At 39.2% G+C, this 22,400-nt stretch overlaps 4 protein-coding genes across 4 annotated transcripts; 2 read left to right on the forward strand and 2 right to left on the reverse strand.

The window, feature by feature from the left end:
* Positions 1-1,428: 1,428 nt before the first annotated feature.
* On the forward strand, positions 1,429-9,100 carry LOC108110456 (glycine-rich cell wall structural protein 1). The gene is given in 5 exon segments (XM_041819073.1): positions 1,429-2,552; positions 6,342-6,772; positions 8,414-8,625; positions 8,627-8,755; positions 8,757-9,100. Coding segments are annotated over 5 exon segments (2,121 nt in total). The 5' UTR covers positions 1,429-1,464; the 3' UTR covers positions 9,018-9,100.
* A 4,012-nt stretch (positions 9,101-13,112) lies between these two features.
* Positions 13,113-13,802, forward strand: LOC108111212 (glycine-rich protein 5-like). The gene has a single exon (XM_017220610.2). The coding sequence runs from the start codon at positions 13,154-13,156 to the stop codon at positions 13,718-13,720; it is 567 nt and encodes a 188-aa protein (XP_017076099.2). The 5' UTR covers positions 13,113-13,153; the 3' UTR covers positions 13,721-13,802.
* Positions 13,803-15,709: 1,907 nt separating this feature from the next.
* On the reverse strand, positions 15,710-17,276 carry LOC108110607 (glycine-rich cell wall structural protein 2). The gene is made up of 2 exons (XM_041819058.1): positions 17,085-17,276; positions 15,710-15,963 (listed from the first exon to the last, which is right to left on the reverse strand). The coding sequence occupies exons 1-2, from the start codon at positions 17,274-17,276 to the stop codon at positions 15,847-15,849; spliced, it is 309 nt and encodes a 102-aa protein (XP_041674992.1). The 3' UTR covers positions 15,710-15,846.
* Positions 17,277-18,839: 1,563 nt separating this feature from the next.
* On the reverse strand, positions 18,840-20,913 carry LOC108111228 (mucin-5AC). The gene is made up of 2 exons (XM_017220629.2): positions 19,836-20,913; positions 18,840-19,743 (listed from the first exon to the last, which is right to left on the reverse strand). Exons 1-2 carry the CDS (start codon positions 20,725-20,727, stop codon positions 19,208-19,210), a joined length of 1,428 nt encoding a protein of 475 aa, XP_017076118.2. The 5' UTR covers positions 20,728-20,913; the 3' UTR covers positions 18,840-19,207.
* Positions 20,914-22,400: the final 1,487 nt, after the last annotated feature.

Consider the following 22,400-nt stretch of genomic DNA (forward strand, 5'->3'; position numbering starts at 1 on the left):
TTGCTTTTTGAACTATCGATAATTTTGACTGAGATTTCTCATGTCATTGTTAATATGTCAAATATTGAGAAGAAGTTTTGCAGTTTACGAAATTGTTAAGTTTATGCTCGAAGAAAATTGTGAAATATTAATATTTTTTAATAGCAGTTTTAAAACCCAAATCTTCCTATACATTAAAATTAGCTATATGCCACAAGAGATTTTATCTAAAACTTTAGATTGAGAGCTGTCATTAAGACATGTTTGCAACAATTTATACTATAAATATAATCACAAATAAAATAAATTAACATCAAACGTTTAATATGCAGCACAAATATAAGTGGAAGCGGAAATGCTTGAGGGATTTGCTAACCATTGTTAATATAATATTATACAGTTTAAAGTCTAAAGCATTAATGCAAAATCTTTTTTCTTTTTTAAGTAAAGAAAATACAAATTAAAAATGTTTGAAGTGGGACTGATCTTAAAATAATCAAACCTTTAAAAGTTTGTCTTCATTTTCGACGGCTATAAACTAAGATTAAAATGAACTTGATCGTTTTGGTAAATAATCTCTACAATGTCCCTTGAAAATGTTTATAATTTTTATATAATTAATAACTGAACTGTTTGTTACGTTTCTATTTTACACTATCAAACTAGAGTGACGTAGACCTCAAGGGTCATTGTCGTAACTATCAAACGCCTCCGAATATCATTTAAATGAAAATCAATCTAATCTTAGGCGAGGCGAGACTCAATGCAGCTATTTCCGAAGCAAGTAATGATTAAGTTTGTTTACATAAGACTTAGCGATTATAAACTGGGTAGTATTAACAGACTTATATACTCTCTCTTTCTCTCTTAAAAAATCTTAGTATTTAAACTTTTATTGGGTATATATTTTTCTGTTTATTTTGGATGGATATAATGGATATAAGACTTGGCATCATTAATTTAATTCATCGATCATTCTTGCTGATGGCTATCATGAATCTCCCGCATGTTGAACACGCCTTCCAAACATTCGGCCTTTTTATTCAGGGTATAATGTAATTTCCAACAGAAGACAATCGAGAATATTAAAAAGTACTAGAACTCGTTATTGTTCTCAACGGGAGCTAAATACACTGTGCAACAGAACAAAAATTTATTTTTTCTAATTATTAATATTAAGAGATGGTCTATTATCTTAGATAAGAGTAGGAAATAATATTCTTTCATGGGAAGAAATATTCTAGAATATTATTATAAAGCAATGATTTGAGTCTTTTGTTGTCTAGTGTTTGTTTGAGTTTTTGCCTGACTTGACCCTAGGATCCCAGAACTCAGAACGTGACTAGGTTTCTGTTCTTTTTTTCGCGCTCTGCGAAATTTTTGCAAGTATTTTGCTATTATTTGTGCTTTTTGCACGGCGAGCGTCTTATAAAAGCCGGCATCTTTCTAGGGAGCACAGTTAGTGAGCTGCAGGCAAAGGTTCCGATGCGTCTGTTTGTAGTGCTAAGTGTTTGTGTGGCTTTGGCCTCCGCCGGAGGTTATGGCGGTGGCGGTGGCGGCGGAGGTGGTGGTTATGGCGGATCTTCTGCTTCCTCATCTGCGTCTGCAACAGCTGGAGCCGCTGGGATTGGAGGCGGTGATGGAGGCGGTAAAATCGGCGGAGGTTACGGATCCGGTGGCCTAGGATCAGGTGGACACGGGTCTGGTGGTTTCGGCCCTGGAGGAGGGTTCGGAGGTGGCGGCTCTGGAGGTAGCGGCGGTCTGGGAGGCGGATCCGTTGGAGGCCCCTTCGGAGGTGGAGCTGGCGGTCATTCTGGCGGAGGAGTTATTTCCGGCGGAGGTGGAGATATCTTTGGAGGAGGCGGCTCTATTGGAGGCGGTCATTCCGGAGGAGGCGGTCCTATTGGAGGCGGACATTCCGGTGGAGGTGGAGGCGGCCATTCCGGAGGAGGTGGAGGCGGATTTGGAGGTGATTCCGGTTTCGGCGGCGGCGGCAGCTCTGCATCATCTTCTGCTGGTGCTATTGGAGGCGGTCACGGATCTGGAAGCCCAGGAGGTGGTTTCGGAGGTGGAGGAGGTCCCGGCTTTGGACCCGGTGGAGGAATTGGAGGAGGAGGACACTCTGGAGGAATCGGTGGTGGAGGAATTGGAGGAGGTGGAATCGGAGGAGGTGGAATCGGCGGAGGTGGGTACTCTGGCGGTGGAGGACATTCAGGAGGAGGCGGACACATTGGAGGAGGTCCTGGATTTGGTCCAGGACCAGGTTTTGGAGGTTCCTCACTTGGAGGTGGCGGACACAAGCATAAGCACGGTGGCCATGGAGGTGCAGGCGGATATGGAGGCGGCGGCGGAGGCGGATTTGGAGGCGGCGGCGGCGGTGGCTACGGAGGTAAACCTGGCGGTAGTGGTGGCTACGGAGGTGGTCCAGGCGGCGGCGGTGGCTACGGAGGCAGTGGTGGCGGTGGCTACGGAGGCAGTGGTGGCGGTGGCTACGGAGGTGGTGCCTCTTCGAGCGCCTCTGCTTCGGCTAGTGCCGGTGCCAGTGCCGGTGGTGGTGGTGGCTACCACGGCTAGTCGTAGTTACCCAAAGTTCAATCTTCCTGTAATTCCCCAATGCGCTTTAAGTATTAAGTCAATTTCAATAAAGTGACTAGTTTTTGTACACCACAATTATTTTATTTATTTACTAAAAAAAATATTTATTAAAAAAAAGTAGCAAAACGGCTGGCACATAATAGCCAGAATAAGAAACATAAACTTAAAGTAGAAAGAAAAACCGAAACTACGAGTTTTTCCATAAAAACTTAACCCCTCTTGAAAAGTGTGAAAGTCACGTGGATGTCCTTGATGGAACCCATTTCCACGTAGAGCTGTGGTCGACCCTTAGGATATCGCGATGGAAAACTTTCGCCCCCTGTTTTTGGAGGTTGGGAAATCTGGCATGCAAAGTTTCCGCCAAAATTAATGGCCTATTAGAGGGGACCGTGGCAGGGACTTGTATTAGCCCCAACCGAAGACATTGATGCCACTCATGGCCACATAAATCTCTTAAATGGCCAAGACAGACTGCGTTCTTCTTGAATTTTATGTGTCCCCCACAAACATTTATCATTAAGTAAAGTTTTACTATTGCAAATTGTTGCACACAATGGCAACAAATTGAAATCTTAAGCAAGCTCTCCCTTTGCCTTTTGCCACAGCTTTGGCTTCAGACTCAGGCTGAAAGTGCACTTTTATTGCCAGTGGAGCAGCATCTGGTCCAGAGTTTGAAGTCGGTTGAGTCGGTAGTCCGTAGTCTGCAGTTCCAAGTCCGGACACAGCAATAAACTCCGAGACCAATTTGCACAAGGACGATGAACCCCTGTGGTGCAGTTTTGCAACATAAAAGCGGAAGAGCGGAAGTGGGACCAACAGTCTGTTGGCGGTTTGCCACAGAGACAGAATATCGCTGCTGCTGCAACAGTTGTTGGCCCTTTGTAGGAATGACAATATGGCCGGGCGGGCGCCCTTTGTTTGCTACAATTTATGTTGAGCAATAAAATAAATGTGAAATGTTTATCAATATCAATGTGCTGCCCCCAATGCATATTATGCTGAACTCAGGCTCATCTCAGGTGGTGGTGCCTCAAAATAGGCAGCATTCCGTTTCATTTACCAAAAACCAAACTCCCACCACTTTATGGCCTGAAAATAGGCAATAAATATTTGGACTTGCCCGTTGCCTAGCTAAAGCATTTAATTAAAATTAAATAATTCAGATTGCATATCGAACTATGTGTGGTGTGGTCATATCCATATCGGGACGGTCGCCAAATGGTTTTCTGGTCAGATCGCTTTGTTCATTAGCCCGCTGGCCGCATAATTGAAAAGTTTGTTGCACTGCCTGGAAGCGGGTAATTCAATTTGCGGAGTGAAGTGGAAAAACTATGGAAAAACGCCAATAACAATAAACGCCTGGCTAAAATGCGAAAATATTACAGAGAGAGCCCACTGATTGCTCTCGTTCGCTTGTGTGTGTTTACATAATTAACATGACGTTCATTAGTTGGCATTTTAATAATATTTCATATCGCCATGGAAAATGATTCTGGCCACGTCCCTGCCCGCTGGCTAATGTGATAATATACATTTTGGCCAGGCTCAAATTATTTCAATTTGATTGATTTTAATATACAAATATTTGCATTCGCAGTTCATTATTAAAGTGCTCCGGTTATTTACCCATCGCAATGTCTATCATTCGGAAGTCATTCATTTGAATGGCCAACTTTGACAGCCAAGATAGTTCAAAACTATTGTTTTGCCCAATTTTTTGATACTGCGCCAATTTATGGCTATAAATCATGTAGCACAATGAAATCAGGGAAGTTCGGGAAAAATCATATAATGTCCAAAGTTCAGGCTTATATAAATTATCAAAAAAAAAAGCCTCTTCACAAAAGTGGCAAAAAAATAGAAAAAAATATATAAATAAAAGATCCCCGGTTTCGACCGGTTTCATTAGGCGATTATGTTACGGACGTTTTTGCATAATCCCACAACGAAAACAATATTCAAATCGCCGGCAAATTAATGCTTATATATATCAGTAGTTTATCTTAAAAATAAACTTAGTTTTCTATAAGGATTTGCCACTGACTAAGCTGGCCTCCAAAAATCACCGGGTTCTAACTACCACGCTAATTAGATTTTCACAAATTCTGACCTGGAAAACCCCTTGAGAGATATGAGTCGTTAATCGTCACCGATCTCCCCTACTAACTGAGGTAGCTCAAAGTTTGCTATGACGACACTGAAACAGGTTTTGCCGGCTCGTATTCATATTCTAAAAAGAAATGATATTTGTGTTTGTTTGTTGTTTTATTAATTAACAACCCCCCGAAATCTTGTTCGCTGCGCATGGGCGATTTTATTGTTATGGACTGTTAAGACTCAGATCTCTAAGAGCCTGAATTATGGGGATTTTGCGATTGCTATCGTGTGCTGTCTCATTAAAACGTGTGATTTTTTTCCCATCTAATGATCGGTGTAAACATATCATATTGCCAAGAGATCATAAACTGAAAGTAGTCATGAATGACAGATTTCGCTCTGAGACTATTTCTTACTCATTGCCTAGGTAAGTAATATCATGCCAGATTTATTTGCATTAGTGAAACTGATCGCAGCTGCTGACCGATATAGTCTGGTAAGGCAAAATGTGATTAAACTATTTAAGTGTATTTAAATTGGTATTTTTGGGTTGGTTTTTCATTGATTGTATTTACTTTATTGAATATTTTAAATGTATTTTCACTTAATTTATTTATATTTTTATCATAAATTAGTTTTATTTTTTCGTTCCTTTTTAAAAAACGAAGTACTTCGTTAACTGCAGACTTTCTGCCGCTGACTGTGCCATCTCTCGCGCAGATTGGCCGCGAAACCTAAAGAAATATCCGATAGCCACCGGCGATCTGTCAGTGATCTCACCACCTCCAACTGGCCCACTGCAAACGATTGTTGTTTTTGGCAACATCGCCATCGAAACCGCTTTCAGACAAACAAAACAAGATAGAGGGGAATAAACTCTTCAAGATGAACTTGTCAGATGATCGGCATTAGAAGAAGAGTACTTTTGATCTCGGTGGGGAACTACGCAGATCAGGAAGAGTTGAGTATTGATTGGGTTTGTAAACAAGCTGGTTGTGTGCCACCAAGCATTGGCACCTGGGTCACCCAATGGGCGTGGGTCGATAATTATGCGTTTTCAAAAAGGAACGTGTATGGGAATCACCCGGCAAACAAAGTCATGACATCGCCAGTTAACACTGAGCTTCAAACTGCAAGTATTTCTTTTTAAGCTTATAGCTCTTGTTAATTATGTTAACTTAAAGATTTAATGATTATTTTATTTAAAAATGTTACTTGAAAGCTAAATAAAAGAATGGTTGTTTAGGTTTTTTCTTAAATTTTATTGCATGATTAATCTGCAATAATTTCTATGCAGTTTTTTAAAGTGACATTCGAATATTTGGAATATAATAATCCCAACCTTAAACTTATAGACCTTAAAAAACAAAAATAACTGGTATATCTTTATTATAATTATATTTCCTAATCAAAAATGATATTTTTGTTAGCTGGTGTAATTAGATTTGAGAGCAAATGGAATAAAATAAAAAGAAAACCGGTAGGTGATCGGCCCAACTGCTGAAATCATTTATCACAGCCATCTCGCCACGAAATTTGACTCGCCGGTATGTGACGGCTTTTCTGAACAATGCAGGCTGTATAAATACTATAGCGCCTCTGCTGAGAGTCCGTCAGTTCCAGCCCAGACAAACCAGCGATCGCACAGAAATTATCCAACGACCTCAAAGTAGAAATTTGAAAATGAAGACCCTGATCGTTCTCGCCCTGTTGGTGGCCGCCGCTTCGGCTCTGCCACAGTTTGGATTCGGAGGTCCCGGATTTGGAGGTCCTGGATATGGAGGACCCGGATTTGGAGGACCCGGATTTGGAGGACCCGGATTTGGAGGACCAGGATTTGGAAGACCCGGATTTGGTGGTGGCGGCTTTGGTGGTCCTTATGGCGGTAATCCTTATGGTGGATTCGGTGGTAATCCCTATGGTGGATTTGGCGGTGGTCCCTACGGCGGTGGATTTGGAGGTGGTGGCAGACGTCATCATGGCGGTCGCGGTGGTGGCGGTGGTGCTGCCTCAGCTTCTTCATCATCTTCTGCCTCTGCAGCAGGTGGCGGTGCTGCCTCAGCCTCATCCTCTGCGTCCGCCTCGGCCGCTGGCGGTGGCGGTGGCTTCTACGGATAAGCAGAATGAGAGTGATCTAGAGTTTAAGTTAATATAAATGTTTGAAAAAAGTCTGAAATAAATAAAAATTTAAAAACCAATTATATTTTAAACTATTTTATTTGATAGAAAGAATGATGTGCTACAAAATTAAGTTGGGTAGTTTACCAAATATTATTATAAAATAAATTATAAATCAAGGGAAATTAATAAGAGTAAAATTAAATACAATTTGTAATATAATTGCAATTATTGATTTTCTAATTAATAGGTTAGGTATAGAGCCACATCTGCATCATAATGCCAAAAATAAATTAAATATATAAATAATGTAGAATAATAGGATTTCGGATCAAATAATAATATTTACAAAAAGTTTTACACTAAAGTGCTAGTTTAGTTCTGTTAACTCAAAAACAAAAATATAATATTACGCTCAAATTTCTTAATTTTTATTATATTTTAGCTTATACATTATTATGATTCACTTATTGAGGTTCCAACCTGAAACAGATGCTTTGACAATATTACCGCTTAAAATAGCTTATTTTCGCTTCCGATGCGGGTTAATCTGCATAAAATTGCCGTTAATTTATGCATATAAGTCTGGACAAATAATAAAAATAGTTGCACATATATAACTAACATTTTTGATGATGCAGGCTTTGGGATGAAGGAGACTTTTGAGCTGCCCTATTACGTATTCATTTGCCCTAGTAAATCACTAATAACATTACTTGGCACACTTTCAATTGGGACTCCCCTTAGGTCTTACCACTCTTAAGAGATATTTTTTTCTTTCCCGAAGCTTCCCAAAGTAAACAAACAAAATATAATAAACTGAAATTATTTGAATTTCAAATTTTTTTTGGGGATTTTGTTTTTCTCTCTCTGATATTGATTAGAATAATTAACATTTTGAATTTGAACAAATACCAGTTTTATAAAGTTATCAATTATATTCGGCTTTTATGGCAGCTTAAATAAACAAACAAATAAAAAACTGCGAATCGCAAAAAACAGTTTAAAAGCTGAACAGCTGGCTAAAAGCAACAACAAAGTTTTAGCATAAATTATTTCGGACAGTAAAATCAGTCATCTGCTTTTGCAACAATGGAGAAATTTCTAATTATTAGCTAAATAGAGATGCCTGAAAGGAACCAGTTCCATGGGCTTGTAAGGTACTGACTTATCTTATGATATAATTTTTAATTTAAATACTCTTTTTATATTAATTATAAAATATCAGATAAAATATTATATCTTTTTAAAATCCAACATTTTTAAAGACTAAATCTCCAGAAATAACCCCAAGGGAACTTAAATCTTTGTTTATCACCATTTGAAACTACTCGATTACTATGACATCACGAGTCCAATATCCACCGTCATGCTATCTAACCAATGGACGACTAATAGATGAAGGGGGCACGTCTGAGGTGCTCTCCAGTTTGGGATTAACCGGCTGCAGATCGAACAGGCCGGGTCTATTGATTGTAGGGTCCGGCGATCGTACGCCTCGAACCTGCTAATGAGTTGAGCTATAAATATTGATAATTCGTTCTGTTTTTGCTGTTGTTGTCGGTGCTGCTCTGCTGTTTGGATTGCTTTGGAGAGTACTCTTCAGTGTGAATCACCGAGAGATAATCGAATCTCTTTCCCGACGTGGAACTGAATAAAAGCCGGGACCAGCGGTGCATTGGCCAAGTTTGTGGATCACTTTCGAGGAGGCAACAGCTCAACATGAAACTGTTTATTGCAATTTCCGTTTTGGTGGCTGCGGCATCGGCCCTGCCACAATTTGGCGGTGGTAATGCCAACGCTAATGCCAATGCCAATGCTAATGCTCAAGGCGGCGGATTTGGCGGGAGGTCGTCCTGGCGGATTTGGAGGTGGTCCTGGTTTTGGCGGTGGCGGCTTTGGAGGTGGTCCTGGTTTTGGCGGTGGCGGCTTTGGAGGTCGTCCTGGATTTGGCGGTGGCGGCTTTAGGAGGTGGTCCTGGATTTGGCGGTGGCGGCTTTGGAGGTGGTCCTGGATTTGGCGGTGGCGGCTTTGGAGGTCGCCCTGGAGGTGGATTTGGAGGTGGAGGCCGTCCAGGTTTCGGCGGTGGCGGCGGCGGCGGCTCGGCTTCTGCCTCAGCTTCTTCTTCTGCTTCAGCTGGTGGCGGCGGACGTGGAGGCGGCGGCTCAGCATCGGCTTCTTCCTCTTCATCAGCTTCGGCGGGCGGTGCCAACTCATTCCGCGGCTAAGCCAGGCCAAAAGAATACTTTGAATTAAGCGTTAAGAAATGACTGTGAATAAATCAATAATAAATTAAAGACAAAACACTTAAGATTTTATTTTATTATGTTTTTAGAATTATTGAACGGCAAATATTAGGAAGTTTTAGGAAAGAAAACAAAAATAAATTTGTTATTTAAAAGGTTCCTATTTATATTTTAGGGAAAGGTTCGGTAAGGTTTTTATATAGTATTTATTATATTTATGATTAGATTAAATAGTCTAGTCAAACGTTTGTCTTTTGGCTTAATATATGATGACAGATAGCATGACTATATCACATATCTTCAGAAAAATAGAGAACATAAAAACTCTTTGAGAGGAAAATAATATTAATATAAAAATGACTGAGAACTTTCTACTATATAGCTAATATTACTTTATGCAGCCCAAGAAACCTAAAGACTAAATTCGATTATTATTTCTTAGAAATTTTTATATAAACAAATTAAATAATTAATAAATATATAATTTAAAATATTAATCAAGAATAATTTAATATTTATTAACTATTATACATTTTTTTTATATAAAAAGTAATTACTCTTTTCCCCGAAAATAAAAATGTAAAAACATATTCAAATGTATGAAAAATCTAGCAAATATTAACCATCGGTTAACTTACTAACTCTTAGGCATATATCATTCAGCTTTTGTCAGCTCTCACGATTTGATAACAACTCTGGCCGACTTTATCGATTGGATTCGACTCTTCGCACGTCCGCACCTTAAATTATCATTTTTATTTCGCTAGTTCGCTGCCCAATTAATTTGAATTTCAAATGTAAATTTTGTTGAAAACAAACATGGGTATATCGCTAAAAATTATGTTAATTTTATAGGGGCTTGTGCGGTGAGTTACCGGTAAGTTACAGGAAAATAAATATGAATTTGGTTCAAAAAAATGAATAAATTTTAATTGATAGCACAGCATAAGGAAGCGTTTAAAGAAGTGCTAACTAAAGCCATGTGTTGTTTGACTTTTTGAGACATTTTCATAAAATTTATTTACTAACTGAGACATGGAAGATGTGTTATGTGTCTTACTTAGATAATGAATGTGTTATAATACATATCAGAAAATATCGTAGAAATCAAATTTCATACCTCAATTTCATGTAATTGATAAATAAAAGAAGAAAAATTCGAAAAAAAAATATAAATTTATGTGTAATAAATAGAAGGCTATCAAATTGACTCTCTTTAATATTTTACTTTATTGGAACTGATGGAACCACAACCTACAATTATGACAACAATATCTTGGGCGATTTCCAATCCCGGAACAGCGTTTCTTTAATAATGATTCTACCTTGGTTAACTTTTATTTTAAAATCAAACATTCGTACTGATGTTGATGGGAAATAGTTAAGTACCCAGTCAAGTTCTATAATAATTAACTGCCCTCGCATCGTTTGGCTTAACGTCTGAGAGCAAATCAGTGACAGTGCCGAAAATAAAGAAAAATTCGGCTTAATGAAATATAAACACAAATATTAATAACCGTTTAAATATTGATAGCAGCAAACCGGTTCCATAGGAAATCACCACGAACACGACTCGTGTTGGTCTAAAGACATTTGCAAACTTTCCTCAAACCATTGCATTTAATCATAGCCTCTATCTGACTCGTTCGGGTGCTATCTGTCCCGCTCTTGGCCCTGCCTAGATCCCAGATCAACCAAGCTTATTTTTCGGCAGTGACTATCGTTTGCATGTTAATTTGTTTTTTTTTTTTTCGGCGTCTGCCGATCGTCTGGCCGCTATAAAAGCTGTGCCCTGCGGCTGTGGCTATTAAGTTTGTTCAGTCACTCCGATCAAGCAGATCATCATGAAGGTCTTCGTTGTTCTCGCCGTTATCCTGGCCGTATCAGCCGCTGCTCCACAGTTCGGTGGCAATGCCAACGCTAATGCCAAAGCCAATGCTCAATCCGAAGGCCAAGGCGGATTCGGAGGTGGTTTCGGTGGTCCTGGAGGACCGGGAGGATTCGGAGGTCAAGGAGGATTCGGAGGCCAAGGAGGTCAAGGAGGATTCGGAGGCCAAGGAGGATTCGGAGGCCAAGGAGGTCAAGGAGGATTCGGAGGCCCAGGAGGATTCGGAGGCCCAGGCGGATTCGAAGGCCAAAGAGGCCCAGGCGGATTTGGGGGAGGTAACTCTAACGCTAACGCTAACGCTAACGCTAACGCCGAAGGCAATGGTTTTGGTCCTGTTTGGAGGCGGCAATGCCAATGCCAACGCCAACGCCAACGCCAGTTCCCGCGGTGGTAGTGCCAATGCCAATGCCAATGCCGTTGCCAGTGCCGTCGGCAAATAAGATGGTTTCCTTATCCGAATAGTTTTTTAATATTTATAAAAAAATAAAAAATCCTATGAACTAATAGTTTACTTGGAATAAAAAAAAACGTATAAAATACGAAAGAAAAAAACATAAAAAAACTAGGAAATGTTGAGCACAGCGTTTTGGAAACAGGTGGATATCTATTATCATTTTCTTGGAATAGTAAAACAGAACTTACATTCATCTACAGCAAGGTCCGCGCTGGACCAATTTTCCCGGATATGGATTTAATTAGGGATTTCTTTAAATTCATTTAGTGTTGATTCAACATAGTAGAACTATTCTTACATTTTCTAAAAATAATGGCATGGTCTGCATAAATTAATAGTTTAATAGGCTTATGTCTTAATATTTTGTTATGTAAGGACTGTAAGGTGAACCATACCACAGTCAGGGGTGATCCTTGTGGTATGCCGTGTGAAGAGTATAGAATTTAAATAGTTTTGTTAACTGTTACTCGGATAGGACGTGTGACATGAAAGCCTTCGCTAAGTTGAAGGTCTTTTGACCTACCCGCCACTGGGTAAGTTTATTCAATATTGTATGAACCCCCACGTAAAGGGCTTTTGCTTTGCCAAAATTAGAACCACATTTTTGGAAGAAATTACATCAGATGCATAATGATGGACATGCAGAAAAGAGTCTATAGTGCTATGGTGTTGCTGAAAAGCATTTTGGTGGGGGCTGACAAGTTTATGTTTTGTAATAAACCACACTTGCCTTTTGTCTAACATTTTCTACGGGTCTTTTTTAAACAGGGAAGTAGGTTGGGGTTGGGCACAATTGGAGCACAGCGTGGTGTTCCTGCATTTTCTGGTTGTCTGACGGAGCAATTGGCAATACTTGTGTCTTATGGGACTTGGAATGTATTCACAAACTTTAACCGAGTGTCAAAAAAGTTCGTTTTTAGTTAAGAGATTAAAGAGTCCGAAGGTTATTTTTAGAATGACTCTGCTGGGTTTGGACACACTATCGTAAAACTTCCTAAATTTTTAGACTTCCGTAACCTTTAAGATTTGAGTTAATCGACGATTTATTACTCGGGAATTTAACAGAGATACGTGGCATAAACTGTCGGTTTTCCAAAATTGAGGACTTCGTGAATCTTACACTGTACTTTGGATATACCGGTGAGCTAGGTAGTCTTTATAAACTTTTCAGGCATCGGCTTGATGCTTTTCGTCTCTGAGGCTCGAGATTGACATAATATTTTTAGAGATCATTTTTAGGGCACAGTGTACACAGTATCTTTTCGGTATTAATGAAGGCGATTGTAGTATATTTTTAATAATATTTTATGATTTTAGGTTGGTTGAAGTTCAGGGAATGAAATATCTAGTTTTTCGCGTTGTCTTCTTTTTTCGATGGTGGGTTGTAGTCGACCAAGATTGGAGGCCCTGGGCGAATGATGGGACTTCTATAGTGATTATTCGTTATTTGTTTTATTGACAGTGGTTAGAAGACAAAAGAAAAACACTCGGTGAAAATGTATGAAAGATAAGAACCATGCGGGTCCAGTAAGTAATGTGACCGATTGAGGAAATCGCTGTTTTGAGATAAGTGACGTCCGCTCGCGACCAGAGCTAGTAGTAGAGGTTATCTGTCTCGCTCTAGGGCTTTGCCTGGATCCCTCAAGAACGAAGATTATTTTTCGGCAGTGACTATTGTTTGTTCTTTTGGCGTCTACCGATTGTCTGCCTATAAAAACTGTGCCCTGCAGCTGTGGCTATTAAGTTTGTTCAGTCACTCCGATCAAGCAGGTCACCATGAAGGTCTTCGTTGTTCTCGCCGTTATTCTGGCCGTATCAGCCGCCGCTCCACAGTTCGGCGGTGGCAATGCCAACGCTAATGCCAACGCCAATGCTCAATCCGAAGGCGAAGGCGGATACGGAGGTGGTTTCGGAGGTCCTGGCGGTCAGGGAGGTTTCCAACGACAACAAGGACCTGGTGGATTCGGTGGACCTGGTGGATTCGGTGGACCTGGTGGATTCGGTGGCCCTGGTGGACCTGGTGGATTCGGTGGACCTGGTGGATTTGGTGGACCTGGCGGACCTGGTGGATTCGGTGGACCTGGTGGATTTGGTGGACCTGGCGGACCTGGTGGATTCGGTGGACCTGGTGGGTTCAGTGAACCTGGCCAGAGGGGACCTGGAGGACCGGGAGGATTCGGAGGATTCGGAGGAGAAGGAGGATACGGAAACCAAGGCGGATTTGGGGGCAATTCCCAAGCTAACGCTGACGCCAACGCCGTCGCCAACGGCAATGGTTTCGGAGGTGGAAACGCCAATGCCGATGCCAATGCCAATGCTAACGCTAATTCCTTCGGCAAATAAGAGTCTTTCTCTATCAGAATTTCTGAATAATTTTTTAAATTTATAAAAATATAAAACTAATTAAAAAAAAAAAAACACTAAAAACTAATAGTTTATTTGAAATAGAAAAACTTATAGAATAGAAAACAAGAAAAAAACATCGAAAAGTTCTTTACACAAATCGTTAAAGTCAAATATTAAGTACACAAAATTTCCGTTAATTTATCAACAAAACGAGTCTTTGTTTTAGGTTTGTATGACTTAAAGCCAAGAATTTTTAATGAAGTCTTCTAGTTTATATTTTCATAATTAAATATTGGTTGGACACTGTCATTATACTAATTATAAAAAAAGTGTTAATTTGCTGCACTGATCAAATAAAAAACTTTAAATTTTTTATCGATAATAATAAAACACTCAGCAAACAGACTTCAGCCGAAAATTAACCGGTCGGTGGAATATTGGTCACGTCTTAAGTTCGTGATCCATTAGTTCTATATTTTTGATGGGATTGTAAATGCACCTTTTATTTTCTAGAATCTTTTTAGGCTGAACCTGTCAAACCGTTTCTAATGAATTTAATTTGAATTCTCTTGTCTTAGCATCACAAAAATTGTTGGTAAAAAAGTCTTCTTCAATAGCATATAAATGCAGTCTTAGAATTGGTAAAAATTTAACTTAACTTAACGATTAAAGATTACTATGATGATTAAAAAATAACCTAATATACAAATCTTATAATTTGTGTTTTTTTTTTTCAAACGGTTTCATTTGTTCCACTTTCTAGGGCAAAAGAACCGATAATGTAAAAACTTTATTGTTATGTTTAAGCAGATGTTTTGTGTTTTGTTCAGTGCGAATTAATCATGCAAATAGTATGCAAATGATTTGGGCACATCAAATCCGTAAATTATAGAAAACTGGTTTTCTTTTTTGGCTACCGTAGAAATTAAAGCAAATATGAAGCTGTGAAGTACGTTGTTTGATAACCGCAAAGTGTAGAAAGCTTTTAGGGGCTCGTTGAGATGCTCTTCAGATTACCAGTCAAAAAGATTTACATTTAATATTATAAGGATTATTCATTTAGACAGATTTTTAACCGCCTATATAAGAATGACCAGCAAATCTTAAAGCTCACAGAAATGGCAAAAAATCCACCACAAGATTAGATTATTCACAAGAATTTACTAGACATCAGCTCTTACAATTAATTTTTTTGGTAAAATTATTGTCAGAAAATAAGACAGAAAGAAAATGTATTTAACAATATTTAGGGTTTTTATTTACGTTCAAATTTATATTATATTTTTTAATGCAATGTTAAAATTAGATTCTATCCGATCGTCGTCACGTCGTTTTTGTTCCGCTGGAGCACGTTTTCCTTTCGTCAGATCTACTCAAATACTCTCCTTCGTTTTTCGTGTCCTCGTTGCTTCTCTCGTCGTTTTCTACTTCTTTCGCTGATATTCTCGTCTTTGCTTTAATCTACTCCTTGGTTTCCACTTTTTTCGCCAGATGGTCACTCGTCGTCATCTTGATCTTCGCCGTCGATTTCTCACTTTATTCGCCATCTGGTGATCTCGTCGTTAGCTGTTATTCATATCTCGTCGTTCATCGTATTTCGGTATCTACATATGTATGTATGTATTTAGTATGTTCCTGGAATTGATATTATATTAATCAATCCCATTTTTATTTTAAATTTAATACACATTTTTAATAATATGTTTAACGGGTCACAAGTTAAGTTTGAAAGACTTTCTAAAACGTTTTGTGCGAAAATCCTATTGTTATGTTGAACTTGTTGAACTGAATTTGGCTTAGCTTATGCTAATCAATTAAAAAAAACAAAAAAGTCGAAACGAACACGTTTATAGGTGGCAAATCTATTCGCCTTTAAAAGTGTAGACATCTTTTAGGATGCCTGAGATAAATCCATTGACGTCATTAGATCTTTTTATTATGCCTAAATTATTAGTATAAACTGGTTATCGCTCCAAAACAAAAACTAAAAACAACAGACTTGATTTTCGAAAAAAATATCTATAATTTTATTATTTAACTTGGTATGGATATCGCTTCACCCTAGGAGGCCTGTCCGTGGACGTGCCTTCTTTTTCAAAGTCCAGTTATGATTTGATTTATCTTTATCCTCCATGTCGACCACGTCCTCCATGACCACCTTGGCCACCGCCGCCTGATGAGTTGGCGACAGCACTTGCTGAGGCAGAGGCGCTAGCCGGGCCGCCTCCATAGCTGTTGGCCTCGGCATTGGCGTTTGCCGTTGCAGTGGCACCACCAGGATTAGCAACAGGAACAGCCTGGACCGCCACCAGGGCGAAGATTAGAAAAATGCAAATAGCCAGGAACTTCATTGTCAGAGCTTGCAATGTGCTATGAGCGTGTGCCGGCTCTTTTTATACCAACATCTGCAACAGGTGGACTTGTTTAATAAAAAATAAAAAATCACTGACAAAATTAAAATGGAAATATGCTTATTGCTATTATATTTGTATATATGTATGGGGGGTTCCGTTTAGCACACTAATTAGACATATATTAAAATCCCATGACGTTTTATATTATTTAACGGCAATATACTATAGCATCAATAATTGAAAACAGGTTACGTTTGGGAAGTCTTAGATTATATAAAGAAGTAAAGTATATTTTTAGGCTGCATAGAAAGCTTTATCAATAGAAAGACTTTGGAGCTGGCTTTAAGAATTCGCTAACGATTTTCTCTGTAAAAAAATTAATTGAAATGTCAACGGACGTCTTTTTACTTTATTAGATTCGTGTCATAGGTAAATAATATATATCAAATTTTATACCTCTTAAAACGATTTATAAAAAATACATTAAATATAACAAAAATTGACGAATGTCATCGACGATGTCAACAGTCTAACAATCTAAATTCATGGTTTCATACAGAATTAAACTTTTCGTCTATTATTAATTTTTCAAAATATATTTACTTATAATCCTCTCTCTATTAAAAATCTAAAATCTAAAAATCTGAATGAGAAACTAGTATATGAGTTGACTGTTGAGCATTTTTTGTTTTTTATAGCTTTAGTCAAATTTGATTAGTTAAAGTTATAAGTAAAAGTAAGTAATATAAGTTAAGTTACAATTTATTTTAATTTGGTCCAGCCAGGATAAGACGTGAGCTTAAAAGTTAATAAAATAAAGTACTACGCTGTAGCACCATGTGGATCAATATAATTATAAATCTAACAATAACAAAAAGAAAAGCAATGTGTTGTGTTTCAAACATCTATATTTTATTGGAAGACAAGTCGATCAATTTATGGTTCTCAATGCTTATCATCACTTCTTAGTAAAATCCACCGCGACCACCGTATCCTCCTGCGTTTGCATTAGCCACGGCATTGGCTGTGGCAGTAGCGCTTCCACCTCCGAAGCCAGGTCCGAAGCCTGGTCCGTAGCTACCGGGTCCACCGAATCCAGGTCCTCCAAATCCACCTCCAAATCCTCTGCCGGGACCGGGCCTGGCATGGACTGCCACCACAGCAAGGATAAGAAAAGCGCAGAGTGCCAAGAACTTCATTATGGATGTTTGTTGTGCCATCTGAGAGGCTGAGTGACTCTTTTATACTCACATCTAGTTAGAGATCGAGACTTGAACCAGTTCTTAGTTTTATTTATGGCAAAAACAATGGCTAAATTTAAATTATATTTTTAATTGCTATCAATACAGTTATTTACCAATTACTTTTAATTCATATGTTTTTGAAACAACGCCTTTGAAACTTGTTTAAGCAGATGGTTTTGGCTGGCTTCCAGTAATTTTCGTTTTCTATGCAAATTGGTAAAACAAACAAAATTCATATTTTTGAGAATGAGACCGGTTTAATTTATTTATGAGTCTACGGGGACATCCCTTTTCATTATTTGTCTTAAGCTTAAGAACTTTATTTTAAAATATATTTTAAGTGGGTGAAGTCAACCGAAATTTTCAAAACGATTTTGATTTAATTTTAAAAAAATAGTAGCATAGTTTCTGGCTGTGATTGAAACAATTATTAACAGGTCAAAAAAAGAGCTTTTAGAAATAAACTATTACTTTGGTTAATTTATTTACCTAAAAGTTGTTTGGCAATATAAGTTAATATTGGCTTAGTTTATTGAATCTGATTTATCAGTGCTCTTCAAACTCAACTAAATAAGGACTAGTAGAAAGCATCTCTAAGTCTGCTTTAAGACATTATCTAACTAATATCATATCCCAAAAAGTCTTCTATTTTCACTGGCTTTTCCCGTTACTATGACTAACTGGTTGGTAATGTACATCCCCTGGCCTAGAGCCCAGTTAGTCAGCTGGTTAAATCAATAAAGCCAAGCTGACCAACCGAAAAAAAAAACCCGTATCGCCAAAACCTTCGATCCGCATTCATTCGATTCACATTCAACATGCAGTTTAGCGCCTGCCTCTCAAGTTCAAATGGAAATTAGCGGCTGGTGTTTGTTTAATAGCCGAATGCTTTCAAATTCCAACGAGAGTGAGCCACTTCAAACGTGATACTCATTGCAAAACCGTCCCGAAAAAAGGCCCTGTGCCCCTAATGAATAATCTGCCAGGCGACCGAAGCCTCTCTGGACCTGACCAGACCAAACAAGTCAGCCTGGCTGGTCCCATGTGCCCGTCCGTCGGACTGTCTGCCTCCATGCCGGAACATAAAAGCCCAAAAATGTATGACGACAACTCTTGAGGCGATTGCCGGTTTTTTTTTTGTATTTTGAACGCAGGTGGGCAGCGATCAGTTTGTGGGCTGCTGAATGTCTGCGCTTGTGGTTAGCTTGATTTCTTGGGTGTGCTGCTTTAACGATCCACTAAATGAATTATTTTTTATAGATCAGAGTGGAAAGAAGTTTGGGAACTACCCTTTTTTTTATAAAAAAAATATTCCAACGTTGATAGTATCTGCATATTTACTATACCAGAACCAAACTTTTGTGGTATTATTTTATATAAGGGTACCCCTTAGCTCACCTTTGCCAATCCCATATCGTTCATGTAATATTATGTCACAGAGAGCGATCTTTGGATTAACAATGTTTAAAAAACCTACTAACTCTGTTTGCAATCGCCAAAGAGTAAACGCGAAACGGATGATGGGTGTTCATGTTTTATTTATAATTTATAAAATCGTTTAACTCCAAGCTTTTCTCTTCATTTTTGTCATTTGGCAGATCGTACACAATTTTTGCACAATAATATATTTGTTTTGTTCGATGTCTTTACGGATTTTGTATCTGTATCGATATCTTCTTTAACAGTTTCTCTTTTTTTTTTTGGTTTATCACACTGTGCTGGGGTCCGTCGAATGATATTTAAATATTTTTGTTTATAACTCGTTTAGAATTGAAAATTGCCTAAAACAAACCGATCATCATTCAATCGCTCTTTGTCTCCCCGTCTCCGCATTATGGCAAGTGGTTCGACCTTGACAAGGTCGTGTTCTCGGTGGTGCAAACCGATCACGAACGGTTGGTCCGGACCACCGACGAATATCCATAGAGCACCTCTACTCCGTCCGAGTTGAAGATTCGCTCTACCCGGGGAGCACGCGTCTGAATGGGTCGTTCTGTAGTGGTTGTGGTGGTTGTTGTGGTTGGAGCACTGGTGGTGCTACTGGTACTTGTTGTTGTTGAAGCAGTTGTGGTGCTTTCTGGAACTGAGAAAGTGGTGGTTGTTATCTCTGGAGCACTTGTGGTCGTCGTCTCCGGAGCATGGGTAGTTGTTGTCTCCGGAGCGCTGGAAGTTGTAGTTTCTGGAGCACTGGGAATTGTGGTTTCTGGAGCACTCGTAGTTGTCGTCTCCGGAGCACGTGTAGTTGTGGTTTCTGGAGCACTGGTGGTCGTCTCTGGCTGGACATTTAGCAGTGTTTCCACTTTAGTGATGACCAAAGCAGTCTCAGTGGTTGTGGTGGTGGTTGTGGTAGGCGCTGGAGTAGTGGTTAACTCAGCCTCCGTAGTGGTTTCAGGTATTGGGGTGGATGAAACCCTTGGCAACTCTGAAAGAAACGATTTATAAAGTTAATCAATCGATGCCAAATAAAGTAGATTAATGAAAAGTTAAAAATCTATAAGTTTTCTGGTGACCCACCTGTAGTTTCCTCTGTCGCTGGCTCTGTTGCGACCTCTTCTTCTTTGATTCTCGGCACCACCGTAGTAAAGTAATCTTGGGATTCTGTCACAATTCTTGCTGCTTTGTTAAAATATTGGTAGAGAGGTACCACAGTGGTTTCCACCAGTTCCGCCTGATCAGTTTCAGATTTGGCCTTGACATTCTCCTCCACCAACGCGGCTTCGGTGGTCACAATCATGGACAGTTCAATAGGCTCCTGGGCTGGTGTATGCGTGGTGGTTTCCATTCGGTTCTCGGCCATGTCCAGATCGATGTCTCCCATTAGCGCTGGCTTCCGTTCGAAGTAGTTCTTCATGGTCTTAACCTCCTGATACTCGGTAGTTTCCTCAGTCTCGGAGGATGGATTTGTTACTTCTACTTGTGGTGAAATGGTGGTGATAATTTTTGGACTACCAGTAGTTGTGATGAAATACGGAGGAAGGGTGGTTGCTCCGAATTTGAAGATCTTTTTGGTGGTGCTTTCTGTATTATTTGGATTTGGTTGCTCCGTAGTCGTTACGTCTAGCTCCTCTGACTCCGACTCCACTTCCGATTCCGGTTTTTCGGGATTCTTCAGCTGCTCCTCCTGAGCTCGTTCCATTTCCAACTGCTGCACCACAGAATCCGGAAGTGGTTCTTCCGTCAGAACCACGGGACCTGCCTCAGTAAACGTCTCGCCCTCAGGGCTCGTGGTCAGAATCAAATCTGAATCGACATCCACCGTGATCGTTCCATCTTCTACAGATATATAGGTAGACTCCTCCGGCACCGTCTCGGTAGCTTCATTATCTCCCTCTGTGGATTTCTGTGGTGCAGCTCTAGCATTAATAGCCACTGCAATCAGCAGCAGAATGGCAAAGGTTCGCAACATTTTCGGCGGTCTTTTAATTGTCTTTTTGGTATTCGCGGAATGCGAGGCGGTTCAGTGGCTCGATGGCAATGAATCAATCGAGTGTGGTTTCAACGTGCCAAAAGCTACGTTCACTTTGGCTCTGAAAAACTTGCTCCTGTCTCCAAAAGCTTTCTGGGCATGGAGCTCTCTCTCTTCTCTTTCTCTCTGTATTTCTGCAGAGAAAAATAATGGTAAGTATTTACGATATTCAAACAGAATAAGGGAATATGTAATATAGATAGTTTTAACTATAAGGATAAGGTATTATTACTTAATATTTGTCACTTTCTTGTAAAAGTTTGTATTAATAAATCACCAAAATATGTTTATTATCTCAGACACTTTATGTTTTCTTTAAGAAAAAGTACTATAAAGTACATCAAACTTGATTTACTATTTAATAGCAACTTTATAGAGTTAAAAGCTATCGCTTTTGGCTGAGTGTCTTTACCTCAGACTATATATCTGACTTTTAACTGGTTCACTTGGCGGTACTGGCTTCCGCTCCACGTTGTTGTGACTAGTTTTGTTTGCGGCGAGGAACTAAACCGTTTGCAGCTCCGGCTCGGGCTTTTAAAGGCGTTTGAAAACTGTTCCCGGCTTGGGTTTCTGATGGCTCAGCTGCGTAGCCAACTGTTGGCCAGTTTCGGCCTTTTTGATGGACCTGAAGTACAGGTGGGCCGACAAGGCGCCGCGCACTTGGCCCAGAAACATCTTTTAAATGGCACTTCCCCCAACTCCAGTTCAATTTCACTTTCAACGCACTCACCTGTGTTCACCTCTGATATTGATTTTGCTTTTCGTTGTTGTGGCTTTTGTCAGCTTCAGTTTGGCCCGGAGTGGCAAACCGGCTTTCTGGTATGGCAATTAGTTGGTTACAACTCGATGGCCTCTCATAATTCGCGGTTATTCAACGCTTTGCTCCGATACGCTATCGTATTTGGCTATTGATATTAACCTAATGCGATCAGAATCAGCTATTGTTTTGGCCTGAAAGAGTCTCTGATTGTCGGTTCAATGATCGCAGTAATTGAGTGGAAACGCAAAAGCTTCTGGTTGCGGAATGTTTAAAGTAAACCAAAGAGTTCTTTTAAACACAAACATTATTGCAATTTTTTCAGAAATTGTTTTGTATTCTCAGTGAATTTAATACTTTAAAGTTTTTTGCATACTCTTAATTTCCATTTCTTAAGAAATCTAAGCAAATGGACAAATTGTGAAGTATGATTTGGTTACTTTCTAGACACATTCTGTTCTCTTCTAAGCAAAATAGTGTTTTGAGGCTAATAGTTCTGTATGGAATATATTTTAAATTTTATTTCATGAGAAAGATGCTTAAGCAATGCCCAAATTTATAGCTAAGTTTATGGGATCAATCGCCTTAGTTATGAAACTCATGTTTATAAGCAGTTTTACTAAACTGAGTTCCAGTTTTAGTTCCAGTTTGATAATTTTATGCCAAGAGCAAAGTTAATCCCCTGATCTATTTCCGGTGCGCTTAAAGAAAATATTGGCCATATTTATGTCTTAAAATAGCTTTTAAATAGTTAACTTTTTTTATAGTTTTTTTTGTATAGTTAACTTTAAAAATGAAAATACATTTATAAAATTTTCTATTAATTGAGAATTCATCCTTTTTGGGTATGTATTTC

This window comes from Drosophila eugracilis, unplaced genomic scaffold, assembly GCF_018153835.1.
Source record: "Drosophila eugracilis isolate 14026-0451.02 unplaced genomic scaffold, ASM1815383v1 contig_445, whole genome shotgun sequence".
Classification (NCBI taxonomy): domain Eukaryota; kingdom Metazoa; phylum Arthropoda; class Insecta; order Diptera; family Drosophilidae; genus Drosophila; species Drosophila eugracilis.